Source organism: Lytechinus variegatus, chromosome 10 (genome assembly GCF_018143015.1).
Source record: "Lytechinus variegatus isolate NC3 chromosome 10, Lvar_3.0, whole genome shotgun sequence".
Taxonomy (NCBI): domain Eukaryota; kingdom Metazoa; phylum Echinodermata; class Echinoidea; order Temnopleuroida; family Toxopneustidae; genus Lytechinus; species Lytechinus variegatus.
In genome coordinates, this window is record NC_054749.1 from 2,583,693 (window position 1) to 2,610,109 (window position 26,417).

General features: G+C 34.0%; 1 protein-coding gene across 1 annotated transcript in view; it reads left to right on the forward strand.

Moving 5' to 3' along the window:
- Window positions 1-26,417, forward strand: part of LOC121422569 — a 134,221-nt gene that overhangs the window by 22,984 nt on the left and 84,820 nt on the right. Inside the window, exons 14-31 of the mRNA XM_041617715.1 lie at window positions 222-381; window positions 2,111-2,233; window positions 3,564-3,671; window positions 4,172-4,285; window positions 5,475-5,591; window positions 6,907-7,023; window positions 10,420-10,533; window positions 10,989-11,102; window positions 12,636-12,749; window positions 14,134-14,247; window positions 14,736-14,849; window positions 16,223-16,336; window positions 16,793-16,906; window positions 17,418-17,675; window positions 18,828-18,944; window positions 19,746-19,862; window positions 20,696-20,809; window positions 21,697-21,810. Coding sequence (XP_041473649.1) covers window positions 222-381; window positions 2,111-2,233; window positions 3,564-3,671; window positions 4,172-4,285; window positions 5,475-5,591; window positions 6,907-7,023; window positions 10,420-10,533; window positions 10,989-11,102; window positions 12,636-12,749; window positions 14,134-14,247; window positions 14,736-14,849; window positions 16,223-16,336; window positions 16,793-16,906; window positions 17,418-17,675; window positions 18,828-18,944; window positions 19,746-19,862; window positions 20,696-20,809; window positions 21,697-21,810 — 2,257 coding nt within the window. The remainder of the gene's footprint in view (window positions 1-221; window positions 382-2,110; window positions 2,234-3,563; window positions 3,672-4,171; window positions 4,286-5,474; window positions 5,592-6,906; window positions 7,024-10,419; window positions 10,534-10,988; window positions 11,103-12,635; window positions 12,750-14,133; window positions 14,248-14,735; window positions 14,850-16,222; window positions 16,337-16,792; window positions 16,907-17,417; window positions 17,676-18,827; window positions 18,945-19,745; window positions 19,863-20,695; window positions 20,810-21,696; window positions 21,811-26,417) is intronic.

Sequence of the window (26,417 nt, forward strand, 5' to 3'; positions counted from 1 at the left end):
TATTTGTATTTATGTATTTTTGTATTTTAAAGAGGTGTGAAATAAATGAATCTGAATAATTGAGAATCTGATTTGACACCCAAGTACAAGTTGTGTGTAAAGTCATTCACAATTTCCGAACAGCTTTATAAAACATCACCTGGTTAATGAGATGAACAAATCATTTGCAGGTCAGATATGATTCATAAAGAATTTTTCTAATTACATGTACATTCACACAGGCTCCTATCCCAGTTGGTCAGACGGCATACGCCATCTCGGGACTCAATCCTATCATACCCTCTACCATAGGACTGGTATCATATCGGAATTCAACTGATACATTCAGTGATTTTGCCGAGCTACTTCAGCAACAAAATTCTAACTTGGAAATAAATAGAGGTGAGTCCTAAGATACCGAGCCATCCTTGTTTTCCCAATTACCTTGATTCAAGGTAGTCAGTGATTTATAACCTGCCATTTATGTAATAATGAAATTCAGTTTCTCTTCTGTACTTTGATACGAAAAGTGATCTGAATAATTTATGCATAAATGATGAAGAAGAATTTGAAAATTCAGCATAAACACAGAGATGCGTAGAAGAATTGGTTGAGATTTAACCCTAAATAGACTGGGCTATTTCGACGCCTAAAAAGGTTGGGGGGGGCTGATTAAGCCCCCCCCTTATGATCTCGGCTGTTGATCGCGCGATCGCAACGAAAATTGGCACACGCGTTACCCATGGCATTATCTACAAAACTATAACATCAAATTCGGCAAAAAATCTCATGTCTCATTAATTATGCTAATTTATGCGTAAAATCATAAGTTTGCTCTAATTAATAAAATAATGCCCCTGAAATGCTATTTTTTGTTTCACATACTCTAGATAGGCATCTGATCAAATTGATTTTAAAAAAATTTCAAAATCAAATTTATTTTCTTATGTATTCTATTGTTTTCTAAATTTCTTATGTATTTCTTTGTTTTTCGACTTTTTGTTTTTTATTGTTTTTTCAATGGAAATTATCAGGGACTTTATTTTTTGACCATAAACAAGATAAAATTAATTGATTTTGAGCAGTAAAAGGAAAAATAGTGATACATTTATGAATTTTGGCTAAGAACACTATTTGCATTGGATTTGCACAGAAATTCACGTTTTTGAGTAATTTTGGGTCTGCATGCACTTACAAAATGTTGTATAATTTTGGAAACGCATACCCGGGGGTCACAATTTTGGTCTCAAAAGTTGTGCAAAACTTGAAAGTAAAAAGTCAGCGAGCGACGAGGTCAAAAAATTTTGCGCACTGGATTTATCGCGAAAAATGTTGAGGGGGGGCTGAATCAGCCCCCCCAGTCTTTTTAGGGTTAAGAATGCGATGACTTCGAATTATAAAGGGATGTATACTTTATATACTTTGCTAAGTTTCTTTTGCTTATCTCTAAATGAGAGTGGATTTTGCTTCACATGTGAGTTTCTGTGAAATATATTTCTGGCATGCCTCAGAATTTGTAATTAGTATTCTGCAATGCATGAACAATGCACTGAGTATTTGGTCTAAAATTCAAAGATGAGATTTCATTCTTGCTATTTAATGTTTAATTTATATTCAAAACATTTAATGATTGTGATATCAGTTATAAAAGCTTGCTTCTATCTAGGTCTCTTATTTCTCTGACTCAAATTAAGTTTAAAATATTTATAGAATGATTGTCCTTCTGTCCTTCTGTATACTTCTCATTCATTTTCCAATCTTAAATTGTGCAATATTGGAATATTGAAATGTCTTATGATAGATATAAAAAATAAATATAATTAAAAAAAAGAAGAATATGATTGCTCCCCATGAATTTCCAATTCGTTCGTGCATTCCTGAAATTGGCCTTGGTGAATGTGTCCCATGTCTTTCTAGATACACTGCTATTTCTACCAATAACAAATTATAACCTTTTAAAGATTCTTCTTGCAGGTGATAACCCATCGCAAGTAGACCATGTAGGAATGATGGACAGTGTGTTATTGTATCAGAAAGCATATTCTGATGTGATTGCATCACTGGTGTCTTTCTAGATATGCCACTATTGCTACCAACAACGTATTTACTTTTTCCATTCTTCTTAATACAGGTGATAACCCATGTGCAAGTAGACCATGTAGGAATGATGGACAGTGTTTTGGTGTATCAGGAGGCAGTTTCAGATGTGAATGCATCAATGGTTTCAGTGGTACTACCTGTGAAGTAAACACAGGTAATAATAATAATCTAATTCTGAAATTCATATGCATGAAAGTAGGGAATGAATTCAAATGAAATACACTTTCTTTGATATTGATAAAGCATTGTCCCTGTACTCTTGCCTTCATGCGTTAAACTGGCATTTAAAGAAAACTAGAAATGATGGATTGCACGTTTTTGAAGTGGTCTCGTGGTTGGCTACACATGCAGTTATAAATAAATCATAAGAATAATTAAACAGGCAACTCAGTAAGTAAAAATGATGATTTAGATGGATATTCGATGATTGAAGATTATCAAAATTTGATTAAGGGTTTTAGGAAATTCATTTCCTATTTGTTGAAATCTCTGCTTGAAATGGCAGGGAGAAAGTGAAGTACCTCATTACCAATTTACCCTAAAGCGTTAATTTGTGCATAACTTAGGAACAGCTTTATGAAAGTTAAATTAACGCTTTACGGAGCGGAAACTTTATCACTTGACACTGTAGGAGAATAGCAGGGAATGTTTCACAAAGACTTGAATTTAACATAGAGTCATTCTTAAATCCTGATACGCAAACGGTAAGTAACAGGCAACCTAATTGATCAATACCAGTAGCATGCATCTCATTTAGCATGATTTGACCAATGCAGTGATGCTTTTCATACTACTTGCAGCTGGGAACTTAGGTGCAACACTTAAAGGGGAATCCAACCCAAATAAAAACTTGTTTTTATAAGAAAAAGAAAAATCAGACAAGTTGATAGGTGAAAGTTTGAACAATATTGGACAAATAACAAGAAAGTTATGAATTTTTATAATTTGTAAATATTGGTGATCACTATACCTATGGAGACTTCAAATTGGCCACTTATGTGATGTCATAGTGATGTAAGGCAAGGACTGCTCTTCCATGTACTTCAATACATATTATGGCTAAAATGTCATTTTCCCCAAAATTTTTATTTCAAATTGTATTTTTCTTTCATGAGGACATTAAACAATATACTACCTGGGTTATATTTAGATTACCGCCCTAGGGGAATGGGTAATTAGGAGAAAACCACAAATCCCTGATAATAAAGTACATGGCCTATGGAAAAGTTGTCCTTGCCCCTTGTCATAATTTACTTACCCAGTTGCCAATTTGATATCTACATGGTATTATTGATCTCAATTTTAAAGCAGCTATAACTTTCTTATTGCTTGTCCGATTTCTTTCAAACTTTCACCATTCTGTTTAATTCATTTTTCTCCTTTCCAACACAACATTCTATGGCCAAGGCTGGATTCCCCTTTAACTCTTCATGAAAAAAATGCCTCAATAATAATTAATGTTCTAGATTTTTATTCCCTTCTAGATGAATGTAACAGCTTTCCTTGTCAAAATGGAGGGACCTGTACTGATCTTCAAAATGGTTATATCTGTCGCTGCCTTACTGGAATAACTGGCACAAACTGTGAGATAAGTATGTAAACACGAATATTTTTTATCAATAAATTGTGAGTTGTAATGTGGTATATTTCGATAATTGGAGGTAGTATGATTGATTTTCAGAAAACTGTTTACTTTGGGGATTATATTATAAGTATGAAGATCAAGAGGCTATCATGAAGGCTGTATCTGGTGCCAATAAGCCAGCAAACTTTTATTATCTTTATATTTTTATAGAGTTATTTTTAAAAAGAAACTAGTGACAAGCACTGGGTAAAGACACTGAATTGAAATCATTGGGTACAGTTTCTGGAGTATGGATCTATTCAATAGTTCTTTAAATAGATGTAATTGAATATTAATTTAAAAGTTATAGTCATTTTTAGAAAATTCAATTATGGTTTAATCATGAACAATGCAATTCACCAAGACTCAAATAATTTTGAAATATTTGAGCATACTCGTCTTTTACGTGTTACTAGCTCTCATTATTCACTTGTGATTTTTATTTACGGATTTTTTCTTCATTTCTAGGACCGCAGCCTTGCTCCAACAATCCTTGTTTAAATGGTGCGACCTGTGTGGAAGTATTTACAACCTTTACATGCTCTTGTCTTGCTGGCTTTACTGGCACGTTGTGTGAAACAGGTAAGTCATACATGTTTACACTACTCTAAAATAATCGTGGAATAGGGGTATAACCATTAAATAAACTACAAACGCTTGAACAGCCCTAAATTCAAATGTTATGACAATAAGCATGATTTGCGATTTGAAACCCTCCTTTCCTTGTTAAACAAACCATTGGCAGTCTGGACATAATAATTCATTCCTGATGTTTTTTTTTTATCATTAATTTCTTTATTTTGAATTTGTCTTAAATAAAGTAGTTTTGAAGCCTTATTCTTTGGTTTATCTTATTTTTTGATGGTCTTACTTATTCATATAGGGTGAGGTTTCACAAAACTATGTGATTGTTGACTAACAAAGGTAGTGGAATTACATCTTGCTATCCCCGGATAACATTACATTATTTGCCTGATTACTAAAACATTTTGATGGTTTCAATTATATTCATCATATTCATATATATAGTCATGGGGAGCAGAGTGTTCCTGATGCTTTTGAGTTATATAACCAATGCAATGTAGTATGGTAGAGCTATATCAAAGAGTAATGAAGGAGGCCAGTACCAAGTTTGCTTCTGGTGAAGTCACTGGCCCTTATTCTGAAGTTGGGTTTGATTTTAATAAAATCTTGTCTAAAGTTGTGGTTTCAAACTTTCAAAAGATTTCAAAAGCCAATTGTAACAAATCTCTAACATTAGTGGTTCAATTCACTAGCTCATTTTGACTTTTGAATCATTCTTAACCGTCTGGGTAGGATGAATAAGATAGTTGTCATCACCATTAGAAAATTAGGAAAGAGCACAGTATTACAAAAAAAAGGAAAATGTAAACAAAACTCTGACATACTTGACTTTCCATAATTTTAGCACAGGGTTAGACCATGTTCTAAGTTAAACCCAATTTTATTATAAGAGGAAATAAGTCTAAAGCTTTAGCACTGGTTATCAGTCTCCTGCATCATTCTTTATTTATATTGATGTCTTGATTTATATGAACATATATTATGTATTTTAAAAAATAGCCTGTTATCATCCTTGACCAATCATAACCTGAAATTGATATGTTCAAATGTTATGACTACCAAGATAATTTATTGCATTGTCATAATCCAATTTGCATTGTTGGTGACTCCAAGATAGGTATTCTTAAACAGTGAATGTAGAATTGGTGAAATAAAAAAAAATACATAATTCAAACTCACTTCACAGATATTGATGACTGTGCACCAATCGACCCCTGTCTCAATGGTGGCATCTGTGTAGATGCAGTCAACAGTTTCATGTGTATATGCCAAACTGGCTTCTCGGGCACTAACTGTGAAATAGGTAATACAAAAGTTTTATATATTTATGAATGTAACCAAACTATTTTTATAAGTATGAAACCATGTGGTTATTTATGGAATTTTAAAAGGTATTTCACGTCACTGACAGTTCTTTTTCATAGAATGGAAAGTCATGGCCATATATTTAAAAAAAATTAAATTTGTGTATCAATTGGATCAGTAGTAGTTGGTACTATAATGAAGATTTTTCTATCTTGGACAAAGACACAAAAAATGAATAATTTGTATTGGCTTATAAGACATATGATCATTGAGATTGCTATAATGGCGGCTGTGCATGGATGCATGCCATAATGCCTAGCTCCATTGACCCTAATTTTTCCGGGGGGGGGGGGGGGGTCATTATTGCCCCCCCTGTCAAATTTTTGTCGGTACTTCCTAACGCCTCATTATTTCAAAACAAAATTCCATTACATTTTTTCTGATCTTTCCCGCACATTTTAATACCAAATTTAAGGCAATCGAACCACCGTGCAGGTGTCAGATTACATTTACCGAACACATGTTTACTGAAATTTTACTATTTCTCTATATGACTGTGCATGTTACCTCATATGGACAAAATCAGGAGCATTTCCAATTCATGTTAATACTGTACTAGTATCGTTGTTTCAATTAGTGTGAATAATTACCACACACACCCTCACCCACACCCACACCCTGCACATAAGCATCTGAAAACGCTTGATGAGAAACAAAGAAATACGTAAGAAAATTGAAAAACAATGAAATACATAAGAAATAATTACCACAACCTATCCTTTTCTTTGAAGAATTAATGAGGGAGTTATGAAAGACATTGGTACCAAAAATTGCTATTCCCTCGGCTATATTCAGTGTGAAATACCAAATTCTATTACTTCTCGCATAAATTAACATTAATCAATTAATAAAAAAGGGACTTCCGTAAATTCAGCTATACAATTTTGTTAGATTCTTTACCCTTTTGCAAAATTTGGAGGCAACTGGACCACCCATGGATGAGATCTCGGGGGGGGGGGGGGGGGGCCACAATTGCCCCTCCCCAGTAATAACAAGCTTTGATATACCCGGAGTATTAGGGTTAAGAGATTAGCCTTTCAAGGTACAATGCCCCCATTTGAAAGCATTAAATTTGAACACATATTGATTATTTTAGTTTGGTTTCCTTTGATATGGCAGGGTAATTACTTGATTTTAGGATAATATGTAAATAAATAATGAATGTCTAATAAAAAATTGAATGAGTGTTTTACACAGATCAATCAAATGCATATATTTGATATGCATACATGTATTGATATCATACATTATAGATATAGATGAATGCAATCCTGATCCTTGTCAGAACGGTGTGTGTGTTACAATTGCACCGGGATCCCCCTTCACATGTGTTTGTAATCAAGGCTTCACTGGGCAGAATTGTGAGACTGGTAAGCTTCATATGTTCTACTTCCTATATGTTTGGTAGAGAAGCAGTTCAGGCTTGTGAGAAAATAGTATCACGACAGCTTCAAAGTATCACATATTAAACTTTAGAGTATTCCAATAGTTTTTGATGAGTTTATCACACATTTAAAGTCAAAAGTCAGTACTGTCAATGTCAGAATTGCAACAAGAGTGATCGCTCACTAAACTTTGTTCAACTAGTGACTGAGATTGAACACAAATGTGATTGGACTTCAAACGGAATCAAAACCCAAGGAGAGAATCAATCTTATTGGACCAATTTAAAAGATTATTAATAAAAATCTGATATAGAATGATAATGATAATAATATGTAATGCTAATGTATCACTTATATTTAAAGAAATCAATCTCTAAGTGCTTTATAAAAGTAATCATGGCATAACATAAACATATGTAAATAGGTACACAAAATAAGTCCACAATATATCAATGTTCAAAAAAAGTTTATTTCATTGTGAAGAGGTGACATTTAAGTCAATCTTGAATGATTCAACTGTGGTCTTAGTTCTGATGTGCAGTAGTAAAGCTTTCCAAAGTATAGGTGCAGTGAAGGTAAATGTCCTAGTGCTTGTTATGTGCAGATAAGATCCGGAGGAGTAGGTGATTTTGAGAACGAATGGTACGCGGATGGTGATACCATTGAAGTAGTTCTGAAATGTACGAAGGTGCAAGTCCAAGTAGAGCCTCGTAGGTGATGAGAAGTGTCTTGAATTTTATTCATTTATCAACTGGGAGCCAATGAAGATTGTGCAGAATGGATGACGTAGGTGCTGAACATCTAGTGCGTGTAGTGATACGTGTGAAGATATTCTGAATTCTCTGTAGCATGGAAAATAATAGAGTTTGGAAATTCTTGAAAAACTTTCTGCAGGGGTCCTCAAATTACCAAATATGCTTACACCCTAATTCTCGGGGGGGGGGGGGAACAATTTTCGCGATATATCTGCTGCACAAATTTTTTTGACCTCGCCGCTCACTGACTTTCTACTTTCAAGTCTCGCGCAAATTTTGAGACCAAATTTGTGACGCCTGGGTACGCAGTTACAAGATTACGCAACATGTAAGTGCATGTCAGACCCAAAATTGCTCATAAACGTGATTTCATGTACAAATCCTATGCAAATTGTGTATTTAGCCAAAATTAAAAAATGTATCATTATTTCTGCTTTTACTGATTAAACGAAATCAATTTTGTCTTGTTTATGATCTAAATTCAGTCTGGAACGATTTCCATCAAAAAAACAATAACAAAACAAAGAAATACGCAAGAAATTAAAAAACAATAAAATACATAAGAAATCGGTCTTGATACCAGAATTTTTTCCTTCACAATTGTTAGGAATGCTATAAAGAATATTTTCCCCCAAAAATAGCATTTTAGGAGCTTTAGTGAATCAGAGCAGAAAAGTATGATATCATGAATAAATTAGCATAATTAATTCATATAAAATAAAAATGTATGAATTCAGTGAAATTTACCAATGCAACTGCATAGATTATGTCATACTCTACCATCATGCAAACTTTTGTTGTGATCGGGCAATTCGCGGCTGAGATCTTAAGTGGGGGGCCATAATGCCCCCCCCCCTGGAATGACAATAATCAAAATACCCCGAGAGATTTAGGGTTAAAATGGCTGATATTGTGGACAACTTCTCCTTTGTTATGTACTAAAATTCTCTGATTTCCCCTATTTGAAAGATAGTTTTGTAGATTTGAGGATCCCAAAAGAAAGTAGATTAAGACACTTCAGATTTTCACTCTTGTTTTATAACCAATTTTGCTATTTATATTGATCGTTTTATTAATTTCAAATCTTATGAGGTTTCCCTTTTTTACTGCTTATACACCTTCCCCAATACAATGTTCTTTAAAGTTTATATTTACCTGGCTAATTCAAATGTATATCTAAATACCAATTTACTACAACTTCTTTAAGTTGCCCTTTAATTACGTTTCAATCACACTATATTGCATTGTTCTTATACATATCAATTTCAATATGCTTTTTCTATATGAATTATTGCTTGTATTAATATAATAATCTATATACATGTTTTTATTCTTGGGGTGTTTACATACAGGTCCAGGTCAGGAAGGATAGCCTGCGGGCTACAGTTATTTATTTAACTTTTTCCTTTTCCAGGCAACCTGGACTTGTTCTGCAAACATCCCTTTCCACTCTGTAATTGTATTTTCTCCTGTAAATTGATTGTAAACTTTTTTTTGTTGAAATGCCGAATAAAAATAATAATAATAATAATCCATTGATGTTCCTCTTTCTCCTCAAATTAATTCTAGCTCCTTGGATTGTTGTTTCCTTTAAGACTATCCCACTGCATCCATACAGTTGATTGATCACATATGCCTTGAATGAAGCATAAATTAAATGTTAAATGTTCTTAAAAGGAGATATAAAACCCAACTTATCAATAAATATTCAAATAATATATGATCAGGTTTTTTTTTTTTTTTAATCGTTTATATATTATTAGTGTATATTGTCATTGTGTTATAATTTGTGTTTTCCCCTTTTATGTTCAATGTTTATATCTGGTATTCAGTACTTATTACATTTTGCATTTTACAATATCATATATATATTCATTTTCCAGATTTTGTAAAGGTGGCAACGCTAATAAGGCTTTCCCTTTCTAGTTGCCTCCTCATTCATTTATAAATTATGGACACTCTTTTCTTTTTATTCAACCGTTTTCCAGATTTTATTATTGTGATATTTGAAATTTTCTTATGTAATTTATGTAAACTTTGTATGTGCCTTGTATTTGTTTTTTTATGATGAATGGAATAAATGCTATCAATCTAATCTAATCTAATAAAACCACAGTGGGGAAAGTAAACACAGCCACAAATCACAAAGCATAAATGTTACACCATCCTTTTAGTGTAGGAGTAAACCAAAATACATAAAAATGACTAAGCCAAGTAAAATAATAGAATAAAAAGCGAAAATAATTCTAGTAATACAGAAAACTTTCTCCAGTTGGGGATGACAAATTAAATAATCATTAAGGTGGGTTGAAGCTTAAAAATTGCTAAATAATTCCAGTATTCTAAAGTGTGTGATAGAAAAATACATGAACAGTAAATAAATGCTTTACGTTATTTCCAAAGCATTAGAAAATTCAGATAGAAATCATTATCTCCAGTAAATTTTGAATTTCCTTCGTATTTGTAAAGTTGTACAAAATAATAACTATGCAAACAGTAGATAGTAAACATTTTTCAAATAAATTCTTTGTAATTATATGTAGTTTTTTTGTTATACATTGAAATAATAGTGGTGCTTTCTGTACATTAATTCTTTTCTCAACACTCTTTTCCTTAAATCATTTAGAAATTAATGAATGTAATTCGATGCCCTGTCTCAATGGCGGTACCTGTATAGATGCTCTGTTAAGCTATGTGTGCAGATGTGCACTTGGGTTCACCGGAGTAAACTGCGAATCTCGTAAGTTGATCAGTGATATTAGTTTCATATATAATTAGACCACTGGATCATTGCCATTTGATTCAGCCAGATTTTCTTTAATTTCTCATCAATGCTTTCTTGAAATTTCTGAAAAGGTTGATGATACTTTAGGAAACAATTGAAATTTTGCAGAGATTACTTGTTCTCTTTTTTCTGGTCAACTCCTAATCAATGTATTACATATTTTCTCCTTCAAACCAGTTGATGTCCCTAGTGGATCACACCTTGTGATATAATTACACTCTAGAGTTTGAACATAACACCAAACTGTGTAAAAGTAATAAGAAGAGGTGTTCAATTGAAGCTAAAACCCAAGGGTGTTGAAGTAACACCACAAACTTAGCAAAAAGTTAAATGACTGGTGTTGCCCTGTTTGTACATCTACACCAATAAACACTAAAATATTTGCTGTGTATTTTTTTCTTCTTCAAAAGCAACTGATGAGTGTGCCAGTCAACCTTGCCTCAATGGAGGAACTTGCGTGGATGGTGTAAACGCGTACGAGTGTAGATGTCCAATGGCCTTTGGTGGGATAAACTGTGAAACAGGTCAGAGCCAGACTGATATAATATATTTCCTGTTGACCCACGGTAGAAGCCAACAGCCAACAACTAAAGTAGTTTAGGCCTGTGAAACTTAACTTTTCCTTCAGATTGGTGAAATTATTCTTCACTGGTTTAATACAGACATACATGCAATACAAAGTGCAGTTTGGGTATTTGTAATGATTCCTTTTCACTGCCACTTTTTGATGACATGATGAATACATGACTTGTTGTGTGTGAGTACTAAAAAAAGTATGGAGTCAAAATAAGTATTTTGTTTCAGAATTGGAACGGATAAAACATATCCCAAGTTTTTAAGCATACCGTAATAAAGATTATGTTTTCATATTTACCATCTGGTCCACTGTGGTCCTTAAACCGAATTGTGAAATATTCAAGTGTAAAACCTCATTAATTTCTTGGTTTTTGTCTCACCTGCGAAGCAAAGTGAGACTATAGGCGCCGCTTTTCCGACGGCGGCGGCGTCAACATCAAATCTTAACCTGAGGTTAAGTTTTTGAAATGACATCATAACTTAGAAAGTATATGGACCTAGTTCATGAAACTTGGCCATAAGGTTAATCAAGTATTACTAAACATCCTATTAGAGTTTCATGTCACATGACCAAGGTCAAAGGTCATTTAGGGTCAATGAACTTAGACCATGTTGGAGGAATCAACCTCGAAATCTTAACCTGAGGTTAAGTTTTTGAAATGTCATCATAACTTAGAAAATATATGGACCTAGTTCATGAAACTTGGACATAAGGTTAATCAAGTATCACTGAACATCCTGCATGAGTTTCACGACACATGACCAAGGTCAAAGGTCATTTAGGGTCAATGAACTTTGGCCGAATTGGGGTATCTGTTGAATTACCATCATAACTTTGAAAGTTTATGGATCTGATTCATGAAACTTGTACATAAGAGTAATCAAGTATCACTGAACATCCTGTTCGAGTTTCAGGTCACATGATCAAGGTCAAAGGTCATGTAAGGTCAATGAACTTTGGCCATGTTGGGGTTTTTTGTTGAATAACCATCATATCTCTGTAAGTTTATTGGTCTAGTTCATAAAAAGTGGACATAAGAGTAACCATGTATCACTGAACATCTTGTGCGAGTTAGAGTAGTATTCAAAGTCAGCACTGCTGCTATATTGAACCGCGTGATGCAGGTGAGACGGCCAGAGGCATTCCACTTGTTAAAATTAAATGGCATTTAACATGAGAGGAACCTAATTCCTTTGGAATCTTTTGTGCACCTTTAGCAACGGAAACTGTTTGCCTCAACTAAATCGTCAGTTGAAACTAAGCTATGGCAGTCTGTATGGTATAATATATTATTGTTTTTGTATCTAGTTATTGGTATCATCATGATGATCATTACACTATTCAAATATCATCAATTCAATAATCTAATAACATCATTGAATTAACACCTATTTATAGATTTATCAGTATTTTCATTGTAATATTCATCGTCATATGTCTTGCCATCATCACTTAATACACAATTGGATCACTAATGCAGATATCAATGAATGCTTATCGGGACCATGCATGAATGGTGCCACTTGCTTTAACCAGTTGGGGTTCTTCCGATGTCAGTGTCCTACAGGGTACGAGGGACCAACATGCGCTACGGGTAAGTCAGTCTCAATAGCCTTCATATGTATGTGGTTGAAAGGTGTTCAAATCCTGGAAAAAAAGTAAAAAAGTTCACCCCCAAGAAAAATCACTCTGTACTAATGCTTCAGGCATGAAAGAAAAAGAAAATGCAAGCATGAATTGAAATTCAAGGCCATCAAATGCTCAGGGTGGCATGCAGATATCTAAAATTGTGAAACCAAAAGAGAATGTCAGTATCAAAGTAACTATTACTATTAACTTGTGTATCATAGATCATCACTCGGAAACTGAATGAATTATGGTTATGAAACCCTCATCATGGTATGACCATGATTCTGGGAATATTCCATGGCGTAAAAGGACATATGTCTTTGCCAGTCTATTTTTTAATGTGACTGAATTGGTTCGTAGATATTAACCAAATATATGTTATCATTGTGCAAGGCCCTCAATGATGGTATTTTCTAATTAAAGACATGAATGAATGAACAAATCAATAATAATTGTGCAATATCACTTATCAGATACTGATAAATGGTTTGTACTGCTTTTGTGCTACATATTTGTTTCAGATAACCCTAAAAATTCTGATAAGCATTTTCAATTTCTATTATTTCTTTAAATCACGGTTTTTGACCAAAAAAAATAGAAATCAAAATCATCACCCAGCAAAACCAATTTCACGAATCTTAACAAATCAGAATACATTTCTTCAATATGAAAAAAAAAGTTGTTGTTCATTGGGTGTCTTCATATGTATTGTAGATTGGTCACAATGTACATGTAAATACATGCATTTTAAGTAACTATATTTATTTTCAATTCAATTTGTTTCAAATTAGTTTTCATTCTTCAACATATTACAAATAATTACAAAATAAATTAATTCAATTCAAATAAAAGCATGAACAAAACAATACAAACAAGAGAAATCAAATCATTGTGCAGGGCCCTCAATGAGGGTATTTTCTCATTCAAGACATGAATGGATAAAGAAATCAATAATAATTGTGCAATATCAGATACTGATTACTGGTTTGCACTGCTTTGATACTACAAATTTTTCCAATAACGCTAAAAATAGCGATGAACATTTCAATATCAGATATTTTTTTTAATCACGTTTTTTGATAAACAAATAGAAATCAGTCAAACCAATTTCATGAATCTAAACCAATCAGAATACATTTCTTCAATATGAAAAAAAATTATTTTGTCATTCATTACATTGGGTGTCTTTGTACATATATGTATTGTAGATTGGTCTCAATATAAATACATGTACATGCATTGTAAGTAACTGTATTTATTATATGTGGAACCCAAATGAGTCAAATCAATCAAATGGATGATGTGTTCCAGTTTGTATCATCCGTTAATTTTATGTGTTTTCTATCCAGACATCAATGAATGTGCAAGTACTCCATGTCAGAATGGCGGAACATGTCTGGACTTCCCAGGGTTATACATTTGTAACTGTGTCCAAGGTTTCTCTGGTATACACTGTGAAATAAGTAAGTATTAACAAAGGGCATGAAGCCTACAGCCTCACCTAATTCTTAATTCATTATTAAATTCCCCAATACACACATGGCACACATAAAACATATCTATTGTTGCCATGAACCCAACTCGCTGTTTGTGAAATTATATATCTGTCTATTATTACGGGTTGTCTGGTTCAGTGGACTCATGATTGTGAGTTCGAATCCCGACTCTGCCATTGTCTCCACTTTCATAAAAAGGCCCGATAGTAATATCTGTCATTCATAAGATCAGCGGTTATGGCTGATTAATCTAGAACCTAGACGGAAAATGTTTCCTAGGTAATTGGTGATATGCCAGCTTGGCTTTTATCAGCAAAACGCTGTCCTGAAGAGTTCTACGGGAGTTACCAAGATATTAATGTATTCTTGTCTACCACTTATTCTTTTTGGCTATTCAAGTACCACTGATATCAATCATATCAATACACGATGGATATCTTCATTTTTTTCAACAGACGATGACGATTGTCGAAATAACCCTTGCCTGAATGGAGCTACTTGTATAGATGGAGCGCAGTCTTTCACCTGCATTTGCCCATCAGGGTTTTCCGGAACAACGTGTGCTATGCGTGAGTTGATTAATGTCAGAAGCCTGTTTCATTAAGAACTTACGATTCTAGTAACATTGCCATGGTGGTAACTGCTATGATAACATGTCTCCAGCAGTCAATCAATAAAAAAGCTTTCCATGGTAATCACCCTTATGGCAAAGTTTAAAGGTTAACTTCACCCCAGAAAAAAGTTAATTTGAATAAAAAGAGAAAAAAACAATCCAGCATAACACTGAATACTTCATCAAAATCAAATGTGAAATATGGAAGCTATGACATTTTAAAGTTTTCTTAACTTTTCAAAATACAGTTACATGCACAAGTCAGTGATATGCAAATTAGAGAGTTGATGATGTCCCCACTCACTATTTCTTTTGTTTCTTGTTTGAATTATACAATATTTCAATTTTCATAGATTTGACAATTAAGGACCCTTTTGTTTGAACCACAAAATGTTAAACCAATGGTATATAGGCCTGCACATGTTCAGAAAGGAATGAAACTTTGTTTCACATGACAATGAGAGGAGAATTAGAATATTTCATATTCCATGTAATAAAATCCCCCCAAACTTGATGAGTGGATGAGGTCATCAGCCCCCTCATTTGCATTCTGACCAGGATGTGCATATAACTATTTTCTGAAATTAAGCAAAACTTCAGAACCTCATAGCTTTCTTATTTTACATCCGATTTTGATAAATTTTCACTGCTGTTGCTTGTTGGATTTATCTCTTTATTCAAACCAGCTTTTTATAGGGGTGGACTTGTCCTTTAACCATAATGGTCTGTATGAAACAGGGCCCTGGTTTCTGATAAACAGTTGCTTGTAATTGAATGTTAAACAAAAATATTAAGTGTGTGATCCATATTAAATGCCTTTTTGAAGTCTATTAATCTCCATAATACCGGATTACATACCTTACATTTCGAAAATAAAAATGGCATATGTAATAAATGATGAATGAAATTTCTGTGTACTTGTATGCTTTTTCTTCCGTCTATTAATGCCAAGGTATGTGTTTTTTTTTTAAATGATTAGATTTTCAGTCTTAAAGTTTTTTACATTTAATTTGTCAATATTTACTTCATCAAAATCTCTGTGGATAAAGTGATAAGTTGTGTTGCTGTTTGAAAATGTGTCCCCCCTACTACTGGGATTCCCGCTTATGCGAGTTTGAAACAATTTTGAAGTCAATATTTTCTTTACCAGAATCTCTTGTTGATTAGTGATTTTTTTTTAATTATTAAATTATATTTATAAGTTTTAAACATACTTGGCAATATTTTCTTTATCAATTCTATTCATTATGTTTTGTTTTTTTAATCTTAAAATTATGTTGTGAAGTTTTAATTATTTTTGTCAATATTTTCTTGATATCTCATACACAGAATTGGACGCATGTAACCCACCACCTTGTCAGAATGGAGGAACGTGTATCAATCTTTTCCCATCATTCCAGTGTGTTTGCCCTCCTGGCTTCACTGGAACAAACTGTGAAAGAAGTAGGATATTTCTTTAACATAATACTGTTGTTCATTAGAAGTCAGACAAAGCAATATTTGATTTGAGAGTGATTATCAAATTTATCATAAAATGATATATACATTATTTAGAATAGCAAGTGTTTGAAATAATCAGCTCCACATCAGGATTCCTTTGTGTTTTAATCCTAATTCTCATGAAATATTAAGTGTTATTTGTTGTATTTTTATTCTCCTGCTTCCATCTAACACATAAACTTTGAATTTGATTCAAGTATGCGTAATATGAACCATGATCTAATTATAGATTTTCAAGGTCATTACATACATTGAAATATCTTATGATGGCGGAAGAAGCAATTGAGGGATCTTTGAGGGATCTTTAAGCCTTAGCAGATGCATAGTATTCAAACAGACAATCAATTCTTCTTACATCACAATTTGCTTGAGGACTTGTTTCCAATTTTCTTTGAACAGATATTGATGAGTGTCTTAGCTTTCCCTGTGCAAATGGAGGAACTTGTAATGATGGTATCAATCAGTACGTGTGTTCATGTACTGCTTCTTTCCAGGGTCCTAGATGCCAAATAGGTGAGTAAAAACTGAGTATACTCTTGGGGGCCCATAGAATAAAGAGTTACAACTATTGCAACTTTGCGATTATGACAACTATTCTGGAAATCTTGATTGTGATTGGCTGTTGAGACATGTTCCCTGGGTTGTTGCAAAGTGACATCAGTGGTTACTCTTTATCGAACAGGCCCTTATTTCTTGTTCTTTTTCAACTTTTTCATTTGATTTCTCCTGTTTATATTATTTTGTTATTATTACTGATATAGCTTTCAATTATTTCAAATGATTGCACTAATACCCACATGTAGTTGTGTTCATGTTTCAGTAACTGAGGGTATATAATTACACACATGAAGTATCAGGATGAAAAGGACTCATCATTTTATTATTATTATTACTATCATTATCATTGCTATCATTATTACTTGTATCATCATTTATACAGTATCAATATTTATGTTATCAATGTTATTATGAATATGACAAGTGTTAATGCTATTTTGATTTTAATCATTGTTTATTCACACAGGAAGAAACATACCACTTACTTACACCCCAACGACCACTACACTTACTTTTGATTGGCCGGCACAGCCTGGAGTCGTTCAATACAGGATATCTCTCCAAAATCTTGATGGGAGCCCAGCTGCAACTCCCCAAACAATTTTCCAGCCATCTGCAACGTTCTCCGGCCTTGACCCCACCACAACGTACATAGTTTCTCTGGAAACAACTGCAGACGGTGTAGACTACAACCTCAGTCAAGATTTTGGTACAACAGATACACGTGAGTTTCCCGTCTTTGGTAAAGCAGCAGATTTAAAATGAAAAAAAGAAACTTATATGAATGTTAAAAAGGTTGCAGAATGGATAACTTGGTACATAATAAGATTCCATCTCCCTTTAGTATTGGTTTCTATCATGAGATAGATAGATGATAGATAAATGGTTTATTAATGAAAATCAAGACATTATCACGGCTAAGGCCGAATTGCGATGTATTTACAAGGTGATGGTGACACAGATAAATACAAAATGAATAATACGGATAAAGTATGGTATTGAAACCAATTGTGTTGTGGAATCCTAGAAAGAAATATCAACTGAAAAATAGATGAATAAACCTTTATTTACCATTTCAAAACATAGTTCACTTACTATATCGGCTTAGCAAACCTTTAATTGTCAATAGTCATTTCCTTGCAGTCCCAAATATGCTTTGTTTATATCAGTGAGTGAATCGAGCCCATCGTCATTTAGAATTTAGGGAATTGTCACCGAAATGCCCCTTAAAAGGACCTGAGGAGAGTTAAAAATCATAATGTTATGATAATTAACATCACATTCATCACAAGAGTGATCACTGCCAGAAATTGTCTATGATGGAACTTATTTTGAGTGAGTGCAGCAAGTGAAAGAGAAAAAAAAAATCATTGAATACAAGATTAGCTTAAAAACACTGTTGTGAATTCTAAAGTCTTAAGATTGCGATGCTGGTTTTGACCATTGTGAAATGATATTCAGCTTAGATTAACCCAAGTTATTGTTTCCTAAAGCTGTTCTCAAGATACAAATGACTTTATGCATGACTGGTGTTCCCTTCTTGTATTATGTGATATCCCTATGTAATTTATTTCTGACCTAATAACATGTTCCAGTCGTGGGTAAAGTCGTTTGCAACTTTACAAACAGCTTTAAGAAACACCCACCTATTACACATAACCTTTTTTTATTAACGTTGGGTGTTTGCTGAAACTATTCGTAAGTTAAAAGCGACTTTAAGAACGACTGGTGATCCTTTCTTATGGTAAATGGTATGTTCATTAGCGATGGTTTAGTGTGTAAGAAAGGTTCACCAGTCATTGTTAAAGTGGCTCTTAACTTACGAACAACTTTATGAAACAGCCCCCTGATGGTTTTCTTGCTCTTTTCTTTGCAGCACCATGTGATGTTGCTCGATGTTTCTTTGGAGGTACGTGTCGGGAAGATAATACAGCAACCCGTGGTTATACCTGTGATTGTACAACTGGGTACACTGGTGACAACTGTGAACAAAGTATGTTAAATGTTTATTAATTTATTAATATATGTATTTATTAATTAATCTGTATTTGTTTACTAGTTATTTATTAATCTATTTTTATCATTTGATTTATTTATTCATTTATTCATTGATTTGGTCATTCTTTTATTGATTGATAGATTGATTTATTTATTTATTTATTTGTTTATTTATTTATTGTTTGTTTCACGTGTGTTCACATTATTCACAATCACATACATGAGAATACAGTCCTCACTCCGTAAAGAAAACATTGCATGTGAATATAAATATTGCTCATTAATAGAACACACTCGTATTACATTACACCAGGTATGACATAACAGGTACAAGTTAAAAAATACATGTATCAAAATAACTGAACACATTAGACCATGAAAGCCAAGATGACTCGTTTTTATTGGACTCTTGCTTGAAGTATTTTATAGCATCAAGCTTCATTTAAGTTGCTTTAACATAGTCTATCATATGTGTGCACATTCATGGCATTTGATTTTAATAATAACAATAATTGATATTTAGACGCGCTGAAAATAAAAAGTACCGTAGCGTGTACAATGTATGAATAATAATCTAACATTTGCAATAATAACCACAATCGGTCATTCAAAATAAAAAGGGAAATTGATTATTGAGGAAAAAGGTATGTCTTAAGGGAAGATTGGGAACCAAGAGTACTGGAAGCATTCCTTATTGGAAGAGATTTTGCTTCTTTTATTGGTTTGTTGGGGGATTATATTTTCAATTACAGATATAAAACAAATAATAAAACTAACCTCATTCTTTGTCTAATAGATATCAATGAGTGCTTAGTGACTGTTAACCTATGTGGGACTGGGAGATGCTTTGACACCTTTGGCTCTTTTATGTGTATATGTGACCCGGGCTTCCAAGGCACACGATGTGAACAGGGTGAGTATATGATATCAAATATATGTTTCCTTTAAATTATTTATATGTGAGTAACTACTTGTATAATTGTATATGCGATGCTGGCTTCCAAGGTACACGGTGTGAACAGGGTGAGTATATCATCAGATATATGTTTCCTTTATATTATTTATGTGTGAGTAATTACATGTATATTTATATTCAAATTCAAATTCAAATTTATTTATTTCACTTCCATCAAACAAAAATAAATTGTATACCATATATAAACATAAATATTTGTAGCCGTTGCAAAAAATATAATGATGCATATGTTGTGAAAAAACAACTAGACAATTTGGGCAACACATTGTATAGGTTTTACATATGTATACTATTTTACAATAGAAATTAAATTAAGATGGAAATGGAAATATGGATGGAAATATATCCATGCTGGCTTCCAATGCACACAGTGTGAACAGGGTGAGTGTACAGGCATGAAAATTTGTGTCGTTTTTCGGATTTCCGCTTTTTAAAGAATAATTTTGGAGAAAAAAATCTGCTTAGAGAACACAATTTAAATCAATTTAAACAAAGATGATCACCAGAACCTCCAAATTACAAAGTGATTAAATCATCAAGTTCACTGATTTTCACATGCACTTTTGCAAATGTTTTAGTGCTAGAGACATTCTCTATTAATCTCTAATCCATTTCCAAAACATCAAATTTAAGAAGAAAAAAATTCTATATCACAATGTAATGAAAATATTACATTGACAATAATGAAGAATAAAAAAAAGGGATGAAGTAGGCCTACAAAATGATATTTAGTCCCACAAACATGTTTAATATGGTGTTTTGTTTTGCAGATATTAACGAGTGCCTCAGCAATCCTTGTCAGAATGGAGGCATTTGTGATGATGAACCGAACCGATATGTATGTCGATGTCCGCCAGGATTTACTGGGATTAACTGTCAAACTGGTTAGTAGATCTGTCTTTAGTGACTGAAAAACCTCCTACTGCTAGTCACCACTGTTGTAAATGGTTAATGCCAGTGAAATGAAATTCCTAGTAATGGTTAATCATACGTGGAAATGAGATTTTAAAATTAGACTTATTCATAATTCACTTGTCAAAAATGTTTCTCAGACAGTATAACAACAGTATTGTAATTCTGAATATTATATTTTATCAGGGAACATTTTTGTTTTTTATTCTAAATTTGATAAGCATTTGGTCAAAGAGGAAACTGCTACACAAAAGAAGTTTGTGTAGCAGCCTTAAAATATTGTGGAGCAAATCGCTATGCCATCCCAGGAAAATTATTCCCGGTCATCATTATCATTGTCAGGATCATCATGGTTAGTATCGTGGTATTGATATTAGTATCATTTGAATGCTATCTTGAATACTATTGTGCTTTTTGTAACTAAATGAGTTCTTAGTTTTGAGAGTTTTCTACAAACAGTAATAATAGCACTATACATTTAGTTCTTCCTGTTAACACTAGCAATATCAAAGTCTGCAATGTATCTTAAAATCAATGATTTAAAAAATGTAATAATTTTTTATATGATTAAGATGAAATTCAACCTTTCCTTTTTATTGTGTGTGGGTGCGTGGTGGTCTAGTGGTTCTGACTCTTGCCTTTCAAAAGAGGGTTGTGGGTTTGAATCCTAGCCATGACGTGTTTTCCTTCAGGAAGAAATTTATCTACACTGTGCTGCACTCGACCCAGGTGAGGTGAATGATTACCCGGCAGGATTAATTCTGGGTAATAATAACAATGCACCTCTGAATAGATTATTTCTAGATTGCTGGTGCTATTTAAATGCCTATTATTATTATTATTTATTCTTGCATTTCAGCGATAGATAACTGCGCAAGTGGACCCTGCAACAATGGTGGCTCATGCATCAATGGATTTACTTCATTTTTCTGTGCTTGTCCAACCGGATATACCGACTCACGATGTGAAACAAGTAAAGGATTTCTCTACTTTCTACAACATGTTTGATGTAGTAAACTAGAGATAAATAATGAAAAAAGCCTCAATACTGTATAAGCTGTTATTTTCGCATACATAATTTTTCGAGAATCGCCGGGTTTCCGACATTTTCGGGTTGTTAAATTCACGATCGGAAGATGTACAAAACATTTCCACAGCATTTCAAAGAAAAAAACTAGTGCAAATCTATACTCCTCAAGGTCTGTGTGTGTGTGTGTGTATTTGTATTTGAGTTTTGTCAGATGTGTATCAATCAGATATGATTATGTACGTCTGGGACTGACCTTTAACATCACCATCCGAAAGATGTGACCAGGGCTCGAACCCCTGCATCAATTTGTAACTTCTCCACAGCTTGGATTACAGGCACACGTCACAGCGCCCAGTTCAGTGTCAATGCTCATGTGTATTTTATGTCCCTGTAAAAACAGTTACAAACTGTGGAAAAAGGTGGCTTAAATTTCACTTTTTTACCTTTAGATCTGAAAATTCATCATGCCACAATTTGATCTGTAATCTATCGGGTTAACCAATCTTTGGAATTTGTGTTTTATTCGATTCATTTCTCAAAAAGTTGGTAAAAGTGCAAAAATGTGGAATTTTGTTAACAGAATCTTCACCCTCAAAAGCTCTGGTCATGTGACTTATGAATATTAATGAGTATGCAAATAGCTGCCATACGTGTGTACAGAGTCAATCAGATGACTATAAAATCAAATTATTTCATGGAAAATACATTTTAATATTACAGTGAGTGTATAAATATTGATAAAATAATGTTAGAAAATAGTTTAGGCTCTGATTTTGTTTGAGAAATAAAAAAAAGTGAAATTCTAGCTAACTTTTCGAATCACTAATTGTACTTTCTAAGCCTTATTTTTTGTACATATAGAGGTGCATATCTCTATTTCTCACTATCAGAATCAATCTCAAAGTTAAGCCCCATTCATATGGCAAGTGAAATCAAATCTAAAATTGGGGAACCTAAGGAAATAAAAAAATCCTCATAAAATGCAAATACTAAAGGCAAAAGAAAAGGGCCTTAAATCTAGATGCCCTTGACAACATGCATTTAAAAGCATTTATTTGGATGAAAAACCCGCCAGAAAAGGGTGTAATCACAGCAATCACTCAATCCGTCATGGACGAGGAGCTCCTTGAGGAGCTTAACTCACAAGGAGTGACCGCCGTAAAAAGAATAAAACAAGGGTAAACGGCGAACTCACAGACACCACCACCATTATTTTGTCATTCAAGCAGGATGAAGCGCTGCCAAAAAGTATCCACATTGGATACATGACTAAAAAGTCACTAAATATGTACCACCGGTACAAAGGTACCAAAACTGCCAAGGTTTGGTCACCTTAATCCTGTAGATTTAAAACAAGTTGCGTCAGGGGAAATTATACCCTCGAAAACTGTCAAAAAAAGACGACCCATCTGCCTAAAGGCCACCGCACACCTTACGACCCGACCGGTCGCCAACTGGCTTGCGACTGGGTGAGGGGAGATGTGACGTCACAGCTCTTGTCAGCTTGAGAGTCGCAGACCGGTCAGAGAAAAGTCGCAAGGAAAATCGGAAAGATTTGACATGTCGAATCCTTATGACTGGATCGCAAGCTCAATCCAACCTCCAGCCAATCAGACAGCAGAGTTGCTTAACGTGTATTATGATAAACAACGCGCATACGCAGTAGAAAGCGCAATTTGTCAGATGCTATGCCAAAAAGCAAAAAGCGCATGCGTGAGTCGCAGATCGGATTGCAAGGTGTGTGGTGTCAAGGCTTATGACTGCCTTGTGACTCATCTCCACTCACTCAGTCGCAAGCCAGTCGGCGACTGGTCGGGTCGTAAGGTGTGCGGTGGCCTTAAGGTGTGGAAAGCACCATAGCGCAGCCTATCAGGGTGCAAAGCTTACAAAAACGCAAAATGTTAAGTACACAGAAAACCTTTTTCTGAAGCAAAAGAGTAAATTCTTTTCCCCAAAAGCAAAAAATTACAAACGGCATAAGCTATGCCAATGCAGTTCAAACGGGAGGTAAAGCTCCCTCAAAACCTACGCATCTTCAAACAATGCCCGCGCATACAAAAGTTAATCTTCAAACTAAAGTCTTTGTTCAAACTACTACTCCCACACAATCTCATACCCCAATCTCTACAGGGCCCAGAAACTCCCCTGTACGTTCCACTGCATCACAACAAAACAACACCACCGAAATAAATAATGCACAGACAATGCCTGTGCAAATCCAAAAATCAATCCAACAATCAGGTAACAATATGCCTCAACTTCAGCCTTTAGGCTTTAACCAACTTATCGCATTTTCAGCCTTCCTAATAAATAATCTAGACGGTAACAACACCAAAAGTAACCGCATCAGATTGGTGGTGGATGCGGCGAGCAAATGCTTCGGCTATACAGCGGAAGCAGAGGCTATTCACGCCATGCTTGTGGCGGGTAGCTAAAGCGTGCTGCTTACAATGTATCTTGCAGTGGAATGCCCAGGGTATTTACATCAAAGGTCCTGAACTAAGACAACTACTGCACGAACAAAAAAATAAACCTGATCTTTTGTGCATACAAGAAACATGGTTAGATGTAAGGGTAGTAGATTTTGACATAGAAGGGTACACCCCACTACTTAAAAAAAGAATTGGGCAAAATAGGGGTGGGTGCGCCTTTTACGTTAGGGACAGTATAATTCACCTCCCACTATATACTCCTCAAGATGAAGAATACCAAAAAGTAAAAATAACGATTGGATCCTCTTCTTACACAGTTATCAACTTTTATAATCCAAAATCTATGAGGGTTGACCATCTTGACTCAATTTTATGTGATAGCGATCAAAATGTAATAATATACAGGGATTTTAACAATCACAACCCATTATGGGGGAGTGCAAACCGGGATCAAAATGGTAAAATTGTTGAAAATTTCATCTTCAATAAGAACCTAGTATTACTAAATGATGGGAGTTGTACCCGAACTGACCCCGAGACCGGCAAATTATCTTGCCTTTACTTAACAATGGTTTCAGATACTTTTGCTGCTAGGAGCCAGTGGGAGGTGATGAGTACTACGTTAGGCAGTGACCAATTTGCAATCCAAATTGAAATTAGTATAAGCAAGAGGAATGTCCCTTTTCAAAATTTGCAACCCCAAATCCGTTCATGGGCTATTCATAAAACAAATTGGGAAATTTACAAAAAAAAGAATTGAACAATATCAATCAAAGCCAAATATTCACAGGTTCTACCCAAGATTCATATAACATTTTATAGAAAAAATAGAAAATGCAATTGAACTATCTACTCGAAAAACTAATCCTAGAAAATTATCTCGCCCACCAAACCCATGGTGGACCAAAGAATGCAATGATGCCATTAGAAATTGAAACAGGGCGAACCGTAAATTTCGCGAAAACTTTGCAATTTTCTGACTTATTAGATTATAAACTGAAAAAGGCAGTTGCACAAAGAATTTTGAGACAAGCCAAAAGAAAATCTTGGGAACAATATTGCAATACAATCAATAGATTTACCCCTCTTACGGAGGTCTGGAAAAAAGTTAGAGCTTTAGAAAAGCCACAAAATAGTAATTCTAACATTCCATTAAGGGTTGATGGGCGAGTTTTTCAAAATGACGAATTGAAGGCAAATATCGCTGATAATTTTCATAATCCAAAAGAATTTGATGAAAAGATGTCATTCAACAAAACTGACTTGGGAAATAAAAACACCGTAAATAATTTGGAAACAATTAATGAAGATTTCACTCTTAAAGAACTTATTGAAGCATTAAAGCAACTCCAAACACGGCCTCAGGGCCTGACAATATTAGTGCGCTTTTTATCAAAAATCTACCCCATAATGCAATTGTCATACTGCTTGATATTTTCAATTTAATTTGGCAAACATCTAAATTACCGCCTATTTGGAAATCCTCAATCGTTATTCCAATATTAAACTGAAATAAAGACAAATCATATAGACCGGTTTCATTAACCTCGGTCTTGTGCAAAAATATGGAAAGAATGATAACCAAAAGGCTACTTTGGCTAAACGAAAAATACAATCTAATATCACCTCTTCAATCTGGTTTTACTCCAAATAGAAGTGTTTTCGATAATTTAACAAGATTCGACACAGATGTCCACAAATCATTTATGAATCACGATTTTGTTATAGCGGTTTTCCTTGACCTGGAGAAGGCTTTTGACAATATTGACCACAAAATTCTGATATTGAAATTATGAACGTTTGGTTTCTCTGGTCATATCCTTGATTGGATAACCGAATTTATCAAAGGTCGAACTTACAGAGTAAGGGTCAATAATTTCATTTCACATCGAAAGGAAATAACAAAAGGGCTCCCCAAGGGGGAGTCATAAGTCCTTTCTTGTTTAATCTTTATATCAATGATCTAGCGCACTCATGCATTTATTTGAATGTAGCTATTTTTGCAGATGACATTGCGTTATGGTATAGATGCCGAAACCTTAAAGTTGCAACCAAAAAAGTCCAAACAGGTATTGATTCCATTGCAGAAGGTACAAACAAAATTAAACTTAAATTATC